The 20,863-nt window shown below is 36.9% G+C and overlaps 1 protein-coding gene across 1 annotated transcript in view; it reads left to right on the top strand.

The window, feature by feature from the left end:
- The window catches only part of LOC121421636 (homeodomain-interacting protein kinase 2-like), an 87,260-nt gene that overhangs the window by 53,387 nt on the left and 13,010 nt on the right, over positions 1-20,863 (top strand). Inside the window, 5 exon segments of the mRNA XM_041616402.1 lie at positions 4,571-4,713; positions 6,702-6,830; positions 7,323-7,494; positions 12,672-12,860; positions 13,514-13,606. Coding sequence (XP_041472336.1) covers positions 4,571-4,713; positions 6,702-6,830; positions 7,323-7,494; positions 12,672-12,860; positions 13,514-13,606 — 726 coding nt within the window.

The following is a 20,863-nucleotide window of genomic DNA, read 5'->3' as shown; positions in this document are numbered from 1 at the left end:
AAAAAACCTGTCTCCAGCTGGCAATGGGTTACCGTAACTTCCGTACTTGTAGATTGGAATAGCTGGAAAATGCAGAACAATTATTTGAATGGATGGCAAAAAAATTAGCGATGATGAGAAATGGAGAAGCAAGTGCTAGGATGTGGTTTTCCTTGAAATAACACCTGATAACCGAAACATTAATTATGACTGGAGTTATATTACGTTGCTCACTGTCCACTCGTGTATGAATGAAACTTATACCCTTTTTAGACAGGCTAAAATTTCCTTAACCCCGTACTATTGGTGGGGCTAAATGGCAATTTAGCCCCACCTATAGTACGGGGTTAAGCTTAGCCCACTTTCGTTTTACACAGCGTTTTTGCAAAGTGGGCTAACCCCACCTATAGTACGGGATTATTTGGCCCTGCAAAAAAGCAGGGTTATCCCACCAATTGCGGTGCTAAGAGCAATAGTACGGGGTTAAGATCGCATGTGTAAAACGAAAGTGGGCTAAGCGCTCCCATTTATGCCCCGCAACAGAGCCGGCCCTGTTGTCCAATCAGAGGTAAGTATAATGGATATTCATGAACAGCGATCACGGCGATGAAAAAAAAAGCGCGCACCAGAAGTCAGCGATTTTGGATATGACCGAATGACCCCTCAGTGCGCTCGTGAATATTCATGAGCTACCAATAGTCCGGGGTTAGCGAGTTTCGTGTGTAAAAAGCAAGCATTCCTTATCCGGGGTTAGCAAAAACAATTTGGCATGTGTGAAAAGGAAAATAAATAGTACGGGGTTAAGGATAGTACGGGGTTAGCGATAGTCCGGGGTTAAGAAAATCCTGTGTAAAAAGCGTAAAAGTTTGATTAGATCTACATTGTATCAGCCTGTGGCAGGTGTACAGTACATAATGAATGGATTTTTGTTTCCATTAGTTTTTTTGCCAAGAGATATGTCGGTGTTTGCATGAATAACAGCCATATCATGTTTCCATTGCCTAGATAGTATGATAGTTTGGTTTGAAATGAAAGCAAACATAGCTTTCAGAACATTCATGATAAACCTACATGTAGGCCTTTTTACATCATTTTTATGTTTCCAGTTTATTTAACACAAAGATAAACCTTAAATATATCTGTTGTACAAAGCCGCAGCAGGTTTTTTCCAACTTATTCATGTTTATCTAAATTCTGTTCAATTCAATCATGGCTTATTTCACTTAAAAACAACAAATGTTACACAGCCAAAAGGCTGAAATTAGCATGTCAATAGTAAAATATTCATAAGTCATACATGGGTAAAAGCAGCAAGTCTGATCATTTGACAAGCAAGTCCAACCATATGTATTCAGATCAACCAACATCGGTCCAAAGGCAAAATTTGGGTGGCAGCGCCAATGCCGGAGAACGGTTTCCCCAATACAATATCACTTGTGGAACTCTCATTGGAAACTACAAAGAAAGTAACATAGTCACCTCATTCCGACTGGAATTTGGAAAGGAACCAGAATCGAGACATGAATCATGCAGAGGGGGACTAATTTACATTGTACTTGATTTGTTATGTCATGGTTCACACCAGATTTTCAGAGAGCATTTGATTTGCAACTGTAACATTGAAGAGCTCAAAACCTGGGGCAAATTTTTAGTTATGATTGATCGATCGATCGATCGCAACTATGGAAAGCCAGCAAAGTCAACATATGAAATGCATGTTGGTTAAAAAAGAATTCTAGTTATGAAGTGTATATCCATAAATTCATTGATTACTTGACATTTTGGTGTGTTCTCCTTTGTTTACAAAGGACATTTTGCAAATTTCCTGTAGAAAAAGGAACACACTGATGGATTTCAGAGTTATGAGTGATTGGACCAATCATAACTCTTTGTAAAACAGGGTCCAGTTCAGATTTTAGGAGGGTGCTTTTGCTTCATGTGTTTGGAGTGTGTAGTGTGCATGCCTGATCTATCACCTACATGTAAAGCACAGGAGCATGTCATGTGATCAGTCATAAGGCCAAGCTTTGAGATTCACTGCAAAAATTTTGGTAAAGTTGATTCCCTCAAACACCATATCAAACTTTCTTGCTCAAGAAATATAATTTATAGCCAAAAGAACTTTCCATACATGTATAAATAGTGAGCAAGTTTAAATAGGCCTACATGTGTGCAATATTGTCACTCTACTTGTGATTGCACAAAAAGCAAAAGGCAATGTGACTAGCACCCCAATTGAAGAGCTGTGCTGCAGTATGAATGAAATTATTGAAAATTTACATTCCAGGGAAGGATATTAATCAAAATGTCATTTTTTGATTGTGAGAAAAAGTATTACTCTTTCTGCATCCAATGTAAATGCAACAGATATCGACCATGATTTTGGACAGAATCCAGCTAATTTCAGATGAAATCCTCCCCCCAAACTGGAGGTATAAAAATGCCGTAAAAGGTCAAATAAATTCTACAGTAGGACGGCACCTTGTTTGTTGGCCTGTCTGTTGACATTAAAAGTCATCTTGTCTTTCATGGAAGTAAAATAAGGAAAAGTGAATTTTGAAATGTAAAAAAGAAATGGCAAATGTATCGTTTTTGAGAATGCCTGTTCGGCGTGGCGTCTATATGATTTCCGCATGCTATTTGCAATATTATTCAATAAAAGTGAATATGTTATTGAAAGAATATTGCATGTGCATGTAATTATTATTACAGGTAAGTGCAAGAGGGAAGAGATGATATGAGGGTGGGTTGCATTAAACTTCATTAGTTCTCTTATGTTCTTTAGGTGGAGTTGTAGCAAAGTTATTACATTTCAAAATTAATATGAGAAGATCTTGGGTAAATACGTTCTTTAATATTCACAATTATATGGAGTCAAATTGATATATTTTGCGAATAACACATCCTTGAAACTTCTCAATAAAATTTATCCTCATTTTGAAGGGACCATATAAAGTATTTTTATTTACGGGACAATATGTTGTTTACAACTTTTCAAAGATTGTAAATGAGGTTTTGGTTGTGCAGTTTGGATTGTTTGAAGCATTCACTGACTCATGTTGTAATGATAGGAGGACCGGGGATCTATTGGCTTCGAAGCCCCTGGATATTGCGCCATCAGCCAAATTTTCTTCCATTTTGTTTTAATGCCAATGTGCTCTGGTATTATGAGTCTTCGGGGATGGTGGCAATAAGAGACAAAAAAGAAAAGAAAATTGGCAAAGGTGAAGGTATTTCTTGCGATGATAGACTCGTGAAATCCGAGCCGCTTCGATTGTTCTGGAAAGCAGACATTGTGGTAGAAAAAGGATAATGTGTTTTACAAGATGGTGCTGTACCAATGTAGGCATGACTACCCTCCTGGGACAAGTTTCACAAGTTGGAGAAAACAGAAGTAATGAAGCACCTGGATAATCGATGCCAATGTGAATGTTTTATTTGCTCGCTAGAACTGGGCAATTCCAAGCAAAAGTGGACATTTTCCAAAAAAATCACATTGGTTCTATTTTAAATCTGGATCAAATTTTTCTATAAAAACTCATATGGGATTTCATAAATACAAAAGGGGAACATAATTAGCCACACATTTATTTTCTTACACATCTCGTTATACATGTAGGAAAATCTGAACCATACAAAAAATTCCATACATGGGACTACATATATATATATATATTTTTTTTTTTATACTTAATTACAGCTTTATAGAAAATTATTGCTTTTGTAAAAAATTTGTTTGGATAATCTTTAGGTCATCATTCTAAATATCAAAAGAAAGTTTTCAAATATTAATATATAAATAAAGTGATTGCTTCTCATGTTTACTGTGCTCTTTTATTATTTAATGTTGAAGACGACTGTCATACTCATCCTTCCCAGGCAATTGATAATGCTTTGGAAGTCAAATGAGCTTATACTTGGAACCTCTACTATTAGAGATTTATGTAACAACTAGCTCAAAACAAGAGTTTAAATTAAACCCGACTTCAGAATAACAACCAATGAGGCTGAGAGTAGAATCACTGCAGTAGTGAGTGTATGAGGCTGTTCTCATTACGCTATCTAAAACTAGTTTACTGGAAACCGATTCCGGAAACCACTTTGGAAGATCGCTTTGCTAGCGTTCCCACTTGATCAAACGAAAGTGGTTTTCAAAATCACTTCACGTAAAGCGCTCTTGTTGCTATGGAAAAGCTCTCAGTGGGGTGACACGTTTCGGGCGAAATTTGAAACCGCAGCATGGTCATTCTACACCTGTCGTGTGGAGTAGTGCGCTCAAAATGTGCGAAGATCGCTTCCCGAAGAAAAACCAGTTTAACGAGGCAAAGCGATCTTGAAAACTACATCGCGTGGTGGTTTTCCAAACTGGTTTGGAAGATCGCTTCCAAGACCGCTTTGACCGTTCTCACTACGCGTTAGACTAGTTTCCACTAAACTAGTTTCCAGTAAACTAGTTTTAGGAACGTAGTGAGAACAGCCTCTAAGCTACTCATAACTTCATGATTAAAATAAAAAGGAAAAAAGGAATAACTTTAAATTTCTGGATCGCCGTGTGAACTCACCTCTGCATTTTTCTTTTGCTTTGTAATAGAACCCGGAGGAGCATGAGACAGAGACTAGCGTAAAATCCAAAGAAGCAAGAAAGTACATCTTCAACTGTCTGGATGACATCGCTGGGGTCAACCTGCCCACCGACCTGGAAGGAAGTGAATACCTGGCTGAGAAGGCTGACAGGTAATAACTACTTCCTGTTTGTGACCTTAGACTTCAGGTTACTCCAAATTCTGACTAATGAATGGATATTAGGTCTACGGTAGCATTTTTTTTTTTGACATTTAGAGGATTTTGGGGATTGGGAAAAGAAGGGGAAAAAAAATGATTGGGATATTTGCTGACCTAGGAGGAAGTGGATAGGTAGTGTGTGATGACAGTTACATGAATTACTTCCTCCTTGTGACCTTAAACATGGAGTTTATTATAATACTATACTGTGACATGACTTTTTCAGTCTTTCTAGTGTTAGAAATCATTAGAATTTTATAGGAATGCGGGGGGGATGCATGATTTATTGATTGACCTCCCCCCCCCGAAGGAGGTAAATTAAAAATTAGTACCTTGGGGAGGGGTCGGGATTGGGGGGGTAAGGGTGTGGGAATGGAGAATGAATGATTTATTGTCTGACCCCTGAAGGAAGTAAATACCTTGTGGAGTATGACAGATTACATCTACTTCCTTTCTGTGAACTTCAACTTGAAGTCACGCTGTTCTGACTGATACAATGTCTTTCTTCATGAGTGAAAAAAAATTGTGGTGGTAGAGATGGGGACTTGACTAGAAATGATTAATTGGTTGACTTGCCGGGGCGACCGGGAAGGAAGTGAATGCCTGGGGGAAGTCAAACGAGTAATGCTTCCTCCATGTGACCTTAGATGCGCAGTCATGACACACTGCATAATTGGATAATTTCTGTAGCTGGTAAACATATGTTTTAATACAAGGAGGCCTATAACAGAACATGACTTGTGTACTTTATGACATGGTATATGTAAAAAAGCATAAATGAAAAAGCTTATAACAATGTCTTCTACAAAATGATATACAGCCTAACTGACTTGACTACAGTAGTTAATACATTGAAATAATTGTAATATGGTTCAGATATGTAGATATGTGTTTGAAAGCCATTTAAAAATAAATGTGTGCGTCTGCTTGCATTAAGCTTCACTATATGTAGTATTTTCTTTTACAATAATATGATGCGTAACTAATTTTCCTGTAAACAATCTATTGAGTTTAATTGTTCAAATTTGTACAGTATTTATTAAAGGTAAATGCTAGTTTTGGTAACGATATCAAAATGAGTTTGTAGAGAATCCAATGAAATGACCACCAAAGTGTCTGTTTGTATAAATAAAATGCATGTGCCAAAGGATTCTGGAAGAAATTGTGTAATTGCTGAAAAATCAGCAAATAAGCACAGGATTCGGGTAGAGCGTTGGGCCCGACGCTCTAACAATAATTATACATTGTCCCACATGCGCTTATCTGTATTTGGGATCTTCGGTGTGAACATTTTTCAGCGTATATTTCAAAGTTCAGTTAATGTAACTGTACCAAATCTAGATCCTCGATGATATACTGACAATTAAGCATTGTTTTACAGACTTTCTCATGAAATCAGTGTTTACTGCAACTACTGGAATTTCTCTTTAAAGCCATTGGAAGCTGTATTTCTTTGTAACCTTGCATCCGTTAAACCAATGTAATAATCTTGAAACTTGAAAATATCACATACATGTATATGAATAAATTATAAATGTGATGTGTGAGGAATCAAGTGTAAATAAAGAATCAACTTGTAATAAGCCAATTCAGTCTGCAAGATTGGTTGTTCTATTTCTGTTTACAATGGGTAACTCCCGTAGGAACTTAGCAGGACAGCATTTTTGCTGGTAAACGCCAAGCTTGTATATAACCAATTACCTAGGAAACATTTATGTCTAGGTTAATCAGTCATAAAGGCTGATCTTATAGATGACAGATATTACTCTTGGGCCTTTTTTATCAAAGTGGAGACAATGGCAGCATAGGGATTTGAACTCACAACCTTGTGATCACGAGTCCAATGCTCTATCCACTGGACCCAATGTACACTTATGCAGCTTTAAAAAGTTGATAAAGGAATGAAATTTATGTTATGTTTATATGTTTGGTTGATTTAGGAGAGAGTTTGTGGAGCTTCTGAAGAAGATGTTGACTATAGATCCAGACAAGCGGATCACCCCTCTAGAGGCTCTCAACCATCCTTTCGTTAGTCTGACTCATCTGGCGGAGTATGCTCATTGTAGAAAGTAAGTATCATCATTCCTTCTATCTATCTTTGTCTTTCCATATATCCTCTTCTTCATCCTCTCACAATCTATCCTCTCTTACATCTTACAATTCCTCAATATCATCAAGCAGAGTATCAGAGTATGCTCATAGAAAGTATCATCATTCCTTTTATCTATTCTGTTTTCCCCCACCTTCACAATCTAGCCCCCTCTCTAGCTTTTATGCACATGTAGAATCCCTCCTAGAGTGGCCTAAGTGTTTGCTCACGGTAGAAAGAATTTTTCACTCCTTCTACCTATCTCCTATTGATCTTCTTTTCTCTCTCTCTTGTTATCTGACCTTCCCTCAGCCAAAATAATGGCAACCAGCAGAGTACGGTCATTGTAGAAAGTAAAGATCCACATCATTCCTCCTATCTAACCACTTATTCTTTTCCTTCCTTTTCTCTCCTCATAGAATATTTATTAAAAAGTATTGCTAACTCGGTTGTGTAATTATCCCTGATATAGCACCAAGGCATCCGTGCGAGCCATGGAGGTGTGCAAGCGGGGTACCCAGCTCTTCGAGGGCAACCTTCCCAGCGTCCCGGCCAGCTTTGGCGGGGTCATGACCCCTTCGGCCAGCGCAGGAAACCTCAACATCGCCTTCAACAACCAGATCAACGCAGCCATTCAGAACCAGGTAAGAGAACATCATGGGTAAAAGAAGTATAGCATTTTAAATCCATTGTGCAATTCTTAATTTTGTTTTGCTCAGTTTGAGTTTTGGTGTAGAAGTCTAATTTTTGATAGGGAATAGTTGGACGGAATCTGAATTGGCTTATCATATGCCACAATGCTTTATTAAGAACAACAAAGTTTAATAAACATAATTCAGGCTTGTTTAAAATTGTGTTCCTTTCATTACCACATGCTTGGTGTAGCAACCACAGTAAACAACATTTGGTACCAATATACTATATAAACAGGGGGGGAATGGATATTATGACTTTAGTGAGTCTATGTACAGCTTTGGGGAATGTAGATTCCTTTTTGCTTTTCCACAATGATAATAATAAAATTATGTCATCATTAATAACCAAATTATGTTATCATTAATAACCCTCAGAATGAAAACATTGCTGGCAACCTGATGATGAATTTATGATCAATGAAGCCCAAGGAGGGATTCATGTTATGAAAGCTCCAATACTTGTTGTTCTCAAGAAAATATATATATGCATGCCGTTTGTGGGGTGGCATTTCAATTGTCCGTTGCTCTCGCCCGCAGTTAGTTGGATGGTGTCGTAACCATGGAGAAACATTAGTTATTAATGGATGGACGCAAGCCTGGAGCTCTCTTGAAGCGCCTAAGCACGCCATGTTAATTAGCTATCCACCCACACTTGATCAATTGAGTGTTGGAGGCAAAAACAAAGAGATGCATATCAAAGCTAGACTGGGCGATGTATCACTTTGTTTTGAGGTTAATGATGCGCTGCACTTGAGATGTTTTCAAAATTCAGAACTGATTCATTTCAAAAATGTCATTGCCAACAACAGCAGTAAGAACAGTTAAGCAGGAAATTAGTTTTAGGAAAAGTTAAAAGAAGTAATGGTATTAATTTATGAAAAACATTGGAGGCAAAAATAAAGAGATGCGTATCAGAGCTAGGGTGGGCGATGTATCACTTTGTTTTGAGGTTAATGATAAATTCCAGTATTGGTAACAATCTCAAAATGACTTTTTACAGAATCTAATATAATGACCACCCAAGTGTCTGTTTGTATGAATAAAAAATATGTGCCAAAGGATTCTGGAAGAAATTGTGTAATTGCAGAGAAATAAGCAAAATAAGCGCGGATTCTGTCACTTCCGTGGGGTCTTTATTCCAGCAATAATGATACACTGTCCCACTGTCCCATCTGTGTTGGTGATCTTCAGTGTGAACATTTTTCAGCGTAGATTTCAAGATTTCACAAACTTCAGTTTATGTAACTGTATCAGATCTAGATCCTCGATGATATACTGACAATTCAGCCTGGTTTTACAGACTTTCTCATGAAGTCAGTGTTTACTGCAACTACTGGTATTTCTCTTTAATGATGAGCTGCACTTGGAGTGTTTTTTTTTTCAATTCAACTAATTGATTCATTAAAGAAATGTCATTGCCAGCAACAGCAGTAAGAACAGTTAAGCAGGAAATTAAGTTTTAGGAAAAGTTAAAAGAAGTTTTAAATGGTATTCATTTATGAAAAACATTGGAGGCAAAAACAAAGAGATGCGTATCAGAGCTAAGAGTGGGCAATATATCACTTTGAATGATGAGCTGCTCTTGGGATGTTTTTAAAATTCAACCAATTGATTCATTAAAGAACTGTCATTTCCAGCGACAGCAATAAAAACAATTAAGCAGGAAATTAGTTTTAGGAAAAGTAAAAAAAAGTATTAAATGTTATCAATTAATGAAAATCATCATAGGAGGAAGCATCACTGTTAATGACTACTCTTTAAATGACCTCCCATTAGTGATACTATGAGTATCAAGCAGTGTTTGAGCTGACAAGAAGCCAGTTCACTGTTACCTGATGATCAACTTTTCTCAAATGTCCTTTGCAATTTTTCATTAGGATGTGCACTAACATTTTCAAACGAAGATGTTACGTAAGTTTAAGATTCTAAGAATGAAAGGCATTGTATACATTTGTAGGGCAGGTGACTAGAATAATACATCAGGGGTATTAATGTTTGGTTTTTTAATCTGTTTGTTTTATTGTCTGCTCCTGGCACATTTTGACTACAGTTTGGGCTACTGTCAAATACCAGTGATGAAGAAGACTGTGTTTCTCTTCAGCTTGGATTTGATGAAAAGAATATTTTAAAAGGCATACATGAATAATCATCAAATCACAAATGCCTAGATGTCAGTGGATTTGAAAACCACCTTCATCTTTATCTCAAATGACCTTTTACTGCTTGTGCGCAGTTTACAACCGTGAACAGGCTTAGAGGTGTGAAGTCCCACCCATTTATACATTTCTGTACAATTTCTTATTATTTTTTTTCATTTCAAAGTTCAAACCATTGCAGCATAAACCAATAACTTCAGGGTTCCCAGCCCATCATGGAAAATCATTTTTTTTCCAGTCAGGGAAAAATCAGGGAGTTTGATTTTAAAAATACCTCATAAGGAGGGGGGGGGGGGGAGGGGGAAATCAGGGAATTTCTATCAGCCCAAAAGTCAAAAGCATGGTCGTCAGTCAGACTCTTGTCTATATTTTGTTGCATATCAAAACAACATCAATGTGAAAAGACACCCCCCCAAAAAAAAAATAAAATAAAATAAAGCTAGCATCAATAATCTTTTGTGGATATAAAAACCATGGTCAGTTTCATTCAAATTCTCCCCCCCCCAAAAAAAAAAAATTAAATAAAATAAAATAATGAAAAACTGTCCAGAACAAAAATATCTTAGTAACTTCCCACCATCCTTTTATCAGCAATGCTCACTTTTGATTTGACTCAATCTGTGACCGTGGCTTCACCATTATTTTTATAAGAGTCACATCTACATGAATTGAATTGAACTTATTAGAATGTCACTGGCATTCGCCAATATTTTGCTCAAAACAAGAAGTACACAATAATACAAAACAAATATACAATTCAAGGAATATAAGCAAATAAACATGTAACCAAGGCATGTGACTTTTCATTTTACTCAAAGCTAGAGCGAGAGGTTTGTCAATGTTATTTATAGGGGATTGTAGAGGCTTATAATGAATTGCAGAACTGAAACCAATCGACCTAAATATATCTCGGATCCTTTTTTGCCTATTGTTCATGGCTTTAGAATAGGTTGACATAACATTTGTTGTTTAGAAATGGGATATCAGGTTATGAGTAATAACCACATAGAAAGTTCTTAAATAGGTTTTGATTAATGTTTTGAAAGCCTGTACAAAATTTTAATAAGGTGAGTTATAGGATTAGCACTATAACACTTCAGAATTTCTGTAATGCAAATTCTACACTATAGTCACCGTTCAAACTGATTTTCAATGATTGATTCTTTGGGAAAATTTGAACCGATAGTTGAGTGATATTTTCATTCTCGTTATTTATACAAGAGATTTTTCAGCAACCAGAAGGATTGGATTCAAATAAATACATGGGCCCGTATTCTGAAGTCAGGTTTAACTTAAACTCAGGTTTAAAGTTGTGGTTTAAGTATGGGAAGCCAAAAGTATCAAAATTTTTATTAAGTTGTATGTTTCATATGTTTACTGTGCTCTTTCCGCTTTCATCGATGATGAAGACAATCATCTATTTATACTTCCTACACAATTATGAATGATTTGAGAGCCAAATGAGCTGAAGTATGATATCTGTACTGTTAGTGATTTATGTAACAATTGGCTATCCATACTTGAACCACTACTTTAAACCTGAGTTTAAGTTAAACCCGACTTCAGAATACGGGCCCATGATCTATAAACAACAAATCCAAATATTTGAGAAAGAATGCAAGTATGATAACCTCAAGAGAAAAAATGATAACCACAGCAATAAACAAAAAATGATAGTAATGCTCTTTTTAATATAAACAAAAAGATAATGTAGAATTTGTCATCAACTCAACATTTATAGTCAATACAGTTACTACAATTTTGATGCACCTATATACAGTTGAGGCCGAAAGTTTACATACACCCATGGAATTCAGTGAAATTTGTTCACTTGCCAAACATCATTGAATTTTCTATATCTTCAATAATATGAATACTACCATGAAGAATTTGGTATCGAATGAAAGAGCATATTGAGCTCTTCCACATGATTGGAATACCGTTGAGATCAAAAAATATTTCAGGTGGAATTTTCTTTGAAGAAAAAAAGTAATATTAATGCCATTGTATTCTATTGTTAGTTTTTATATTTTCAAACATTGTTTCATAAAAATATAAAGATGTCAAATCTATGATTTATATTACATTTTCTATCATGATATGTCACCACTGAACAAAAATGTGTAATCTGAAATGTTTGTTTTGAGAAGTAACTAGCACAAATATGAAATGTTTTTGTCAAGTTTTTATTTTTAATTCGTCTAAAATATGAAGATTTTTGGGGAAAAAATTTCACCTAAATATTTTTCAGCTCCTGGTGACAAAGCAATGTGATGAAGGGGCATGACATACTCATTAATTTGATATCAAATTTGTCATGATAGCACAAATATTTTATAAGATACAGTAAATTCTATGACGTTTGACAAATGTCAGCTTTTCTTTGAATTTCCTGGGTGTATGTAAACTTCTGGCCTCAACTGTATATATATATATATATATATATATATATCTCTTTAGTTCCTAAAAATGTTGAAATGCTCTCAAATAAATTATCATATCTGGAGCAGTTCATGAAGTATGAAGAATATCGAAAAATTGGGTTTGGGACATACACAATGATAATGAGAATTATACTTGTGATATACCATATAGAAATTATCACTCGAAAGTTTCTCAACACTTTAGTGCAGCAACTGCTACAAAGAATTGTTTCCTGCCATAAATTAAGGATCATTTCATGTAGACAGATGCAGAAAAGTTGCAATTGCTTCAAGCACACTTAATTGCTAGCCAAGCAAAAGATCATGCCTGAGCAATTGCGTGCTTAAACCGTTTTCTTGACTTCAAAAGCAATTGCTAGCAGTGTGAACGATAGCGACGTCATGCTGGTGTGAACACAACTCACAGAACAAAGGATGGACCTCCAATGCAGAGTTGTGGCCGTGCAAAACATTTTATGCTTTCAGAATCAAGCAAAAGCCTAGAAAATTATTTGACTCAATGACCTTTTAACCTTTCCATTGTTAGGCACACTCGCAGACGTTGGGTACCTCGATCCGGTCCCAGGCGCCCGAGTTCCCATTCCTCCAGTACCACCTCCAGTCCGGTCCCTACATACCGTACCAACCACCGCAGATCGCTCAGAGGGTGTCCCAGAACACCAACCAACAACAACCGGCAACCACCCAGTACCCAAGACCAGATCCCTTTCAACAGGTAATACCATAGTTCTTGTATTTTATACTCTGGTAAAGAGATGGCCTGTCTGTAAAGAATTTACTTCAAATTCCTAAAAGGGTGTCCCAAAACACCAACCAAAAATGACCACCAACCACGCATGACCCAAGGCCTGATCATAACGTTGGAACATGAAAAAAATGAAAATCCATAATTTATTGTTCGAAATAGACATGAAATGAAATACTCTGGAAATTTGCTTTGCCCAATTGATCGTGGGCCCGGCAGCCACCGTGCAGCGCCAGATCGACGAGGCTCTATCCCTTTAATTGTTGAACGCCAAATAGGGTAGCAGCAACTCCCATCTTTTAATGTCTTTTGGTCTGACGCAGCCGGGGTTTGAACCCCCGACCTCCCGATTATGAGACGGACGCTCTACCAACTGAGCCAACACACCGGTGTTAGCTACATTGATGTAGATTAATAAAATATTCAGGAAGGTGTGAAAATATTTGTTGTTGAATGTAAAAATCCAGCCTTAACTTTTGACCTATACTGTATATAAGTCAATGGAATTATAAGGGGCATGCTGCATTATATCTTCTGGATAGGTCAAAAAGAAGTCTTCAGTTACCAGAACCATACCTTGCCTTTATCAATGAATTGACTGTAAATGTTGTTAGCCCCTACAGGTCTACCCTGTCAGAGTGGACAATCATGTCGCAATGGTCAGTCAAGCCCCCCAACCGCAGAGTCTACAGATTCAGCCTCAATTATTCACACAGGTCAGTAATACGTTGTCTGTTTGTCTTTATGTCTCTTGATACTGGTCAATTTTATGTGTGTGTGTGTATCGGTTTGTCTGTTGGCAAGCAGTGGCCAGTCAGGACCCTGCGTTTGTCTCTGTCTTTGCGCCTTTTTGTACGCATGTCTTCCTATATTTTATTTCTATCACTGTCTCGTTTTCACTGTTTTTCCTCCCTTTATGTGTGTCTGTATCAGGTTTAATGTCTTTTCTTCCTCAAATGTCTCCTTTTTGCTTCTTATGTTTTATTTCTGTCACTGTCTCGTTTTCACCGTTTTTCCTCCCTTTATGTGTGTCTGTATCGGTCTTAATGTCTTTTTCTTCCTCAAATGTCTCCTTCTTTTTGCGTGTCTTTTTGTATTTTATTTCTATTACTTTTTCGTTTTCACTGTTTTTCCTCCCTTTATGTGTGTCTCTATTGGTCTTAATGTCTTTTTTTTCCTCAATTGTCTCCTTTTTGCTTTTACCTCCTTTCTCTTTTCTGTTCTCATCTATAATTTTGGTCTATCTGTTTGTATGGCTCTGTCAATATGTCGTGCTCTATCTCTTTCTCCCTTTATATTGTTTATTTTCTCGGTCTTTCCATTTCTTTCTATCTCTAGTACCTCACTTTATGCTTATGCGTATCCTAGTCATTAAAACTTCCCCAATGCCTATCTTCCTTTCAGAATTTAAAAGAATATTTATGAGGTGATGAGGGCTTGACGGGAAATCGTGTGGTTTTCAGGGTATCTTGATTCCAATCCCATATGGCATGGAAAATGGCAGAAATAGATCACTCTGGAGGATTTCCAAACTTAAAAAATGATGAAAGATGACCAGAAAACATCCAGTTTCCTAAATGAATATTAATAGGAACACACCTTAGGAGGGAGAGAGAGGGGAAGGGGGATTACAAGTGACATTCAAGCTATTTTTATCAAGCTTTGACATAATTTGTGGTTTGATATATTTACCAGATTAATATTTTTCATTTTTACATGCTCTGAACAAGAAATTTAATGACCCGATCTTATGATACATCAGAGTGTTTTATTTTCAAAGTATACCCTGTTGTGCGTTCGGACAGGTTCTGTGTCTGGACAATCTACATTTAACAGCCATGTGGAAAAATTAACAGCAAAGTTCTATCAGTTTGTAGTACAAAATGTTTGGCAGTATTATAAAGAACAAATATGTAGAAGATTACAACTAATGAATTTTTACAACCAATGAATATATTTGTGTGTAATTCAAAGCAGAAAAAGAAGGCTTCAATACTTTAAGTGTCCAGACATGGTGCCCCCCAGCCTATATTTCATTTTATCCTTTTTTTATTTAATTTTTGATCTGTCGTGTTATAGAACTGAGTGTTCCTTGAAGCATACAGACTTTACTTTCCACTGACTGAATAGTTTTGAGCCAATCAGATGCAATGATTTCACTAGCTTTTAACAGTTGTGGATGATATTTGTTTCATGACATAACCCCCCCCACATGCACACTTTCTTCAATAAACTTTGAAAGTAGATGGTCTTTCTCAAAATTTTATCAATTTCCTCTCAAGAGAGTGTTTTCAGAAGTTCCTACTGATATTTGAGAACGATGCCCTTTGTAGGTGTATGAGGGATTCAGTGGACTTCCTGGAAGTATTCCTGTGAGTTCCTTGAAAAAAGATATATATATATTGGGAGCTCCCCTCTGAGACATTAAAAAAGACTAACATCGAGTGGTTATTTATATCAAGTAGAGACTGTTGAAGAGTGTCATTTGTTTATTCTTTTCGCATTTTCTGTTTTGAATTAAAAATGAGCAAGCTCTTTTCTGTCTTGCAACAAAAATCAAGCTGTGTTCCCAAACATCATTCTCAAAGGACACCCAGTGCTTTTTTAGAGCCATTTAAATTCCAAAATTATTTTTCTACAAGGTTTTTTATTTACTTTGACATTTTTTAATACTAATTTTTCAGATCTCTAAATGTTCCTTTTAGAAGTTCTATTTCATGTAGTTCACATTGCCAACACGAACCAGCTGGTTTCTGTGTAAAAATCACAGAACTCAGAAGTCAATGGGTTAATCGCACCCTCTGAATGTTGTCTAGGAAGTTTCTTTTAAGAGTCTATTCATGGGCTCTCTTACGATGTCCCAACAAGGAAGATATCTTCAAGAAGTTCCTTTGAGCTTTCCTGGAGGATTATCTTCAGTGGGGTTCCTCTGGAGGGGTTCCTTCAGAGGCTCCTCGGGGGGTCGACTTTGGGGGTTGGATCGGTTATTAATATCCCTGACTCATTGCAGTGATGAAGCGAGATTCCAGGTGACGGGATCGTGCAGGCGCTACGGAGTAATCTACCGTGGATCAACCCTCGCATTATCTGTTTGACATGTGCTCTGCTAAGGGGGTTGGGGTGGGAGGGAACATGAGGGGGTCGAGGCTACGGAATAGTCTTGCAGGCACAAAGCCCTTATTGAAATTTGGATCAACGATTGGGTCTTTGGAGAAGTCTAACCAGTCTTATAGCTGGTATGCAAATTTCCGTTACGAGAAGCTATAGCGCTCAAGCCCCATTCAGCTCCTTAAGTCTGCAATCCAAGAATTTTCAATTGCAGACTTGGAAGGGCGGGGGGGGAGGGAATGAACGTTCGGTATCATGGAAATTTTGTCTTTTTTTAAAGAGTTGAAGAAATAGCGTTGGATTGTTCAATGAAAGCATAAGCCCTGTATATTGTACCCTTTGCTATGGAGTATGGGAAGGGGATGGGGGGTATAAAGGTGGCAATTGAACAGAAAAGAGAATTACTAAGATATTTTCAGTTACGTGACTAAAAAAGGTGTAGTCATCATCTGAGGCAAACTTTTTTTTTCAGGAGGAGGAGGGATGGTTGAGGAAGGGTGGTGGGGAGGGGATGGAGTTTGTTTTGAGCTAAAATACATTAACATTTTCTGGCTTAAACACGGGCATTAGCCCCAACTTAAAAAAAATGTATCAACTCCAAGGGGTGCCTGATCAGTAGAGGCAATACCTTCATAGGGTTAATCTAGGGACCGGTTCTTGGAATTGAGTCTGACTCATTTGATGTGGTTGAGGTAATATTCCAAGGATGGTTTTGAGTTATGATGAGGCATTAATTCGAATATGGCATATTTTCTTGGGGGGGGGGTGAATAAAGACATAATTTTAATGACTCAGCCGCCTGTTTTATGGAACATTGGTATGAAATGTACAATTCTGCCAACCCAAACATGCTGTAGAATGGTCTGAGGCAGAGTAATGAGAAATGGTATTACCAATTATACGTGACATCACCCCCCCCCCCTCCACAAAATACTACAAATACTTTGGCTTCTGCTGCTACTACTATTCAAAAATGGCATGTTTTCTGGGGTGTGATTAAAGACATAATTTAATGACTCAGCCGCCTGTTTTATGCAGCATTAGTCTGGACTACTGCTGCTACTGCTACTACTACTACTACTACTGCTAGTCTGCTACTACTACTACTTCTACAAAATAAGATTTCAAAAAGTAAATAGAAATAAATGAATGAGGAAATGCAAAGGAAAACTTAGGAATAATGAGTACTTAGAAGATTAAAATGAAAAAAAAAAAATCCTTGCAAATGACTATCCCCACCTCGCCAATGGCGAATTCTGAACCTCTCTCAAAGCCCTGCTTTTTTCTTTGCCAACTGCATAATCACTCGACTCTCACATACCATGGGTTATCTCTTATGCCTGGGCCACATGACGCCTGGTGCCAGACACTCTTAATTGCAGGATACCTCTAATCACCTTGTCCAGAGTCTAGGCAGGAACTATCAATGCATGTAACTCGCACGGCCTTGCCCATAACAAGGAGGAGAAATGCATCCGGATTAGACTTGATCCCCAGTCTCCTCTTTAATTTGTCCGTGCAAGTGATACGTGCTCGCCCCTTCCTGGAGTACATGTTTTTGTCTTGCAATCCCATATTGTTCGAGATGAAGTGCTTTTGGAATGTTATTATTAATTGTTTCTGTTTCTGTTTATGGTAACTCCCTTAGGAACTCGGCAGAACAGCATTTTGCTGGTAAACGCCAAGCTGGTATATAACCAATTACCTAGCAAACATTTTACGTCTCGGTTTAATCAGTCGTAGTGACTGACCTTATAGACAACAGATGCAACTCTTGGGCCTTTTTATCAAAGTGGAGGCAATGGCAGAGTGGGGATTCGAACTCACAACCTTCTGATTATGAGTCCAATGCTCTAACCACTGGACCAAGTATCCTCCTTTCATAGTAGTTTGGAATGCAAATGACTGAACCATTACAATTACAAATCGTCTCTCCTCTCTATATTGGCCATTGATATGAAAATAAGATCCAAATAGGGGAAGTGTGATGTTTCAAATGGCGCAGGCACATTTCCCTAACGGCGGCCGCATGGCGAGTCGAAAACGGCTGTTTTTACCTTTTTTTTTTGTAACAGCTACATATAGGTGGTTTGAATAAAAATGACTATAATGGCTGTTTTCGACTCGCCGTAGGGCTGCCATAGGGAAATGCTACTGCAGCATTACCTTAATGAACTAACAATAAATCAGAAAACATAAGAGGGATAGTTATGTTAGAAATATATTAGGAAAAACGGTCAGGAAGTAATGATACTATGTTGACTGTATGAAGATGGGAGGGGGAAAACAGACATCCCATATTCATAAAATGGGGTTTAAATCAAATATCCACCCAAAGAAAATTATTTCAGTTTGGTGAGATTGTTTGATGCTGATTTTACACAAAGGGAAATGGATGTTTATATGATTTGGGAAAATGAAATAGGAAATCATAAAGTAAAGCCAGATGCATGCAATTTTTAGAAAAATGTATACATGGTTGGGAAATATAAAGTAAAACCAGATTTATATGATTTGAAGAAAAAGAAAAAAAATCAGAAAAAAAGAAAGTAAAACCATATTTAGAGACAACTAAAAAAAAGGAAACTAGAAAGTAAAACCAGATTTATAATACAATTTGAGAAAAAGTTGGGAAATGAAAGAAAACCCAGATTTATACAATTTGAAAACAAATAGAAAAATAGAAAGTAAAACCATATTTAGACAGTTAAAAAAAGGAAAATAGAAAGTAAAACCATATTTAGACAGTTAAAAAAAGGAAAATAGAAAGTAAAACCATATTTATACAATTTGAGAAAAAGTAGGAAAATAGAAAGGAAAACCAGATAGGGGAAGTGAAAGTGAGATAGGATTGTAGAAGAATGGAAGAGAACAAAAAGGGAAGAGGGAAGAAAAAAAGAGGAAGATGAGAAAAGCTAAAGAGTGAAAGCTAGTGAGAGCGAAGCAAGTACACACACACAAAGGGAAGTTAGTCAGAAGCAGGAAATTCATAGCATTACCCCGGCCCGATCCAAGGATGTAACACCTGGCTTATACATGGGACTTCAACCTAGACGGAACGCTTAACCTCGTCAATTCTGTTTACGAATTCGCCTTCGATAACTATCCTCTAATATCCTCGCTCTAAATTGTTGTTGCTCTTTTTTTTTGCGGTTGAATCACTTTGGTAGGATGTACATGTGTTAAGTGCCCTGAATGAATACAACTAAAATCAAGTAAACAACACTGGGGGGGGTGGCGAGGAAAGATTTACGATCAATTGTAGGTTTCTGATGCATTTTGACAGTATCAGTTGCTGCAAGAAGCAGACGCATAATCGGGTGAAAATTTGTAACAGTTGGATTAATTTTTAAAAATCAATTAATTTTTTGAAAAGTTTTTATGGGTGATTGTGAATCCCAAATTGTGATTTATTGCAGGTTGTTTTTATCATGTTGTAATGTTTGAATGTTGTATCTCATTATTATAGTAGAATTTCTTCCCCTCATTTATTTCTTCTCCCCATCACCCCTATGATTCTGATTGGTATAACCCATTGTTCAGTTGATGGTATAATGATTGAGATATATACCAATTTCTATTTGGGGGTTAGAGGGGGGGAGGATATTGAAATTTGACACAAAGGGGCAGATGATCATTGATTAACGGTGTTAACTTGAACAAAGCGGTCAGATCATGAGATGAGAGGAGGGAGGGCGGCGACAAAGAAAGAGAGTCGTCGGGCGAAAATTAAAAGGTATTCTTAGAGGCAGGAAACCGTTGCTATCGGGCGCATCAAGGAGCAAAAGATGAAATGATACCAGTGGCAGACTGGCTATAAATAAATTACAATAACAGGACAACATTTATTATGTAGTCCCACGTATATCAGATTTAGGAAGTAGCATGGAGGCTTTTGGATTTTCTGTTGGGAAGAAAGCTTGCCATATTTATCGTGAAAGCGCAGTCTTTCCTCTCTAAAGATCACAGTGACGTCTATATCTTGCTATGTAGTCCTATATATTGATATTCTATGTGGGATTTGTGACTATGACTGTCTCTTGCTCGGTCATGTAGTGTGGCCCTGCATACTGCTTGTAACAATATTTGAGAAAGTCTATGTCATTTGGATTGTTTCACAAAGGAAATGGATATGAAATATTTTTTGAAAATGAACAATTGTTCTAGCAGCATTCCATTGGGCAATTCCATAAAATATGTATGTCCGACCCCCTATATGAGGGACCTCCATGAAATTTTCTATCTCTGATTTCTGGTTCATTTGACAGTCTGGAATGCTGTCAAATGACCATGACATGGTCGGTGTTTGAAGTGAAGTAAAACTCGAGAAAAATGGGGGTCGGATGTGCAAAAAAAATTATTTTACAGAATTTCCCCATTGTAATAATGATCTTAAATTATTTCCCTCTAGGGTTATTTATACTTATTTTTCAATGGGGACCAATGTGTCAGTTTCAGTTTCAGTTTCAGTTTCAGTTTGGTTTATTTCATTTCAACTCAAATCAATTTTAACAGCAAAAGAAATCATTACAAAGATATACATGAATATGCAAGTATATATAGTATGACAATATGGCATATATAAGTAAATATATACAATAGACACGGAACAATATAATCATTATATAATCTTTACTATTTAAATAAATATTGAGGAAATGGAGGGATCCACTAAAAAGCAGGGCTTGTTGAGTGTGGATTCCTCAAAGAATAAGTTAAAAGACAGGTTTGTAGGTATAAGTATAAATGCAAGAACGAGAAAAAAAAATCGTAAAAAAGCTATTGTGATGGAGTACAGAAATGGATGAAAGTGAAAAGATAGATAACCGAGAAGAAAGACTGGTGCACCTGTGTGGATGAAAGAG

This window comes from Lytechinus variegatus, chromosome 9, assembly GCF_018143015.1.
Source record: "Lytechinus variegatus isolate NC3 chromosome 9, Lvar_3.0, whole genome shotgun sequence".
NCBI lineage: Eukaryota > Metazoa > Echinodermata > Echinoidea > Temnopleuroida > Toxopneustidae > Lytechinus > Lytechinus variegatus.
Note: the sequence above shows the minus strand (reverse complement) of the source record. Positions and strands in the feature narration are given on the sequence as shown.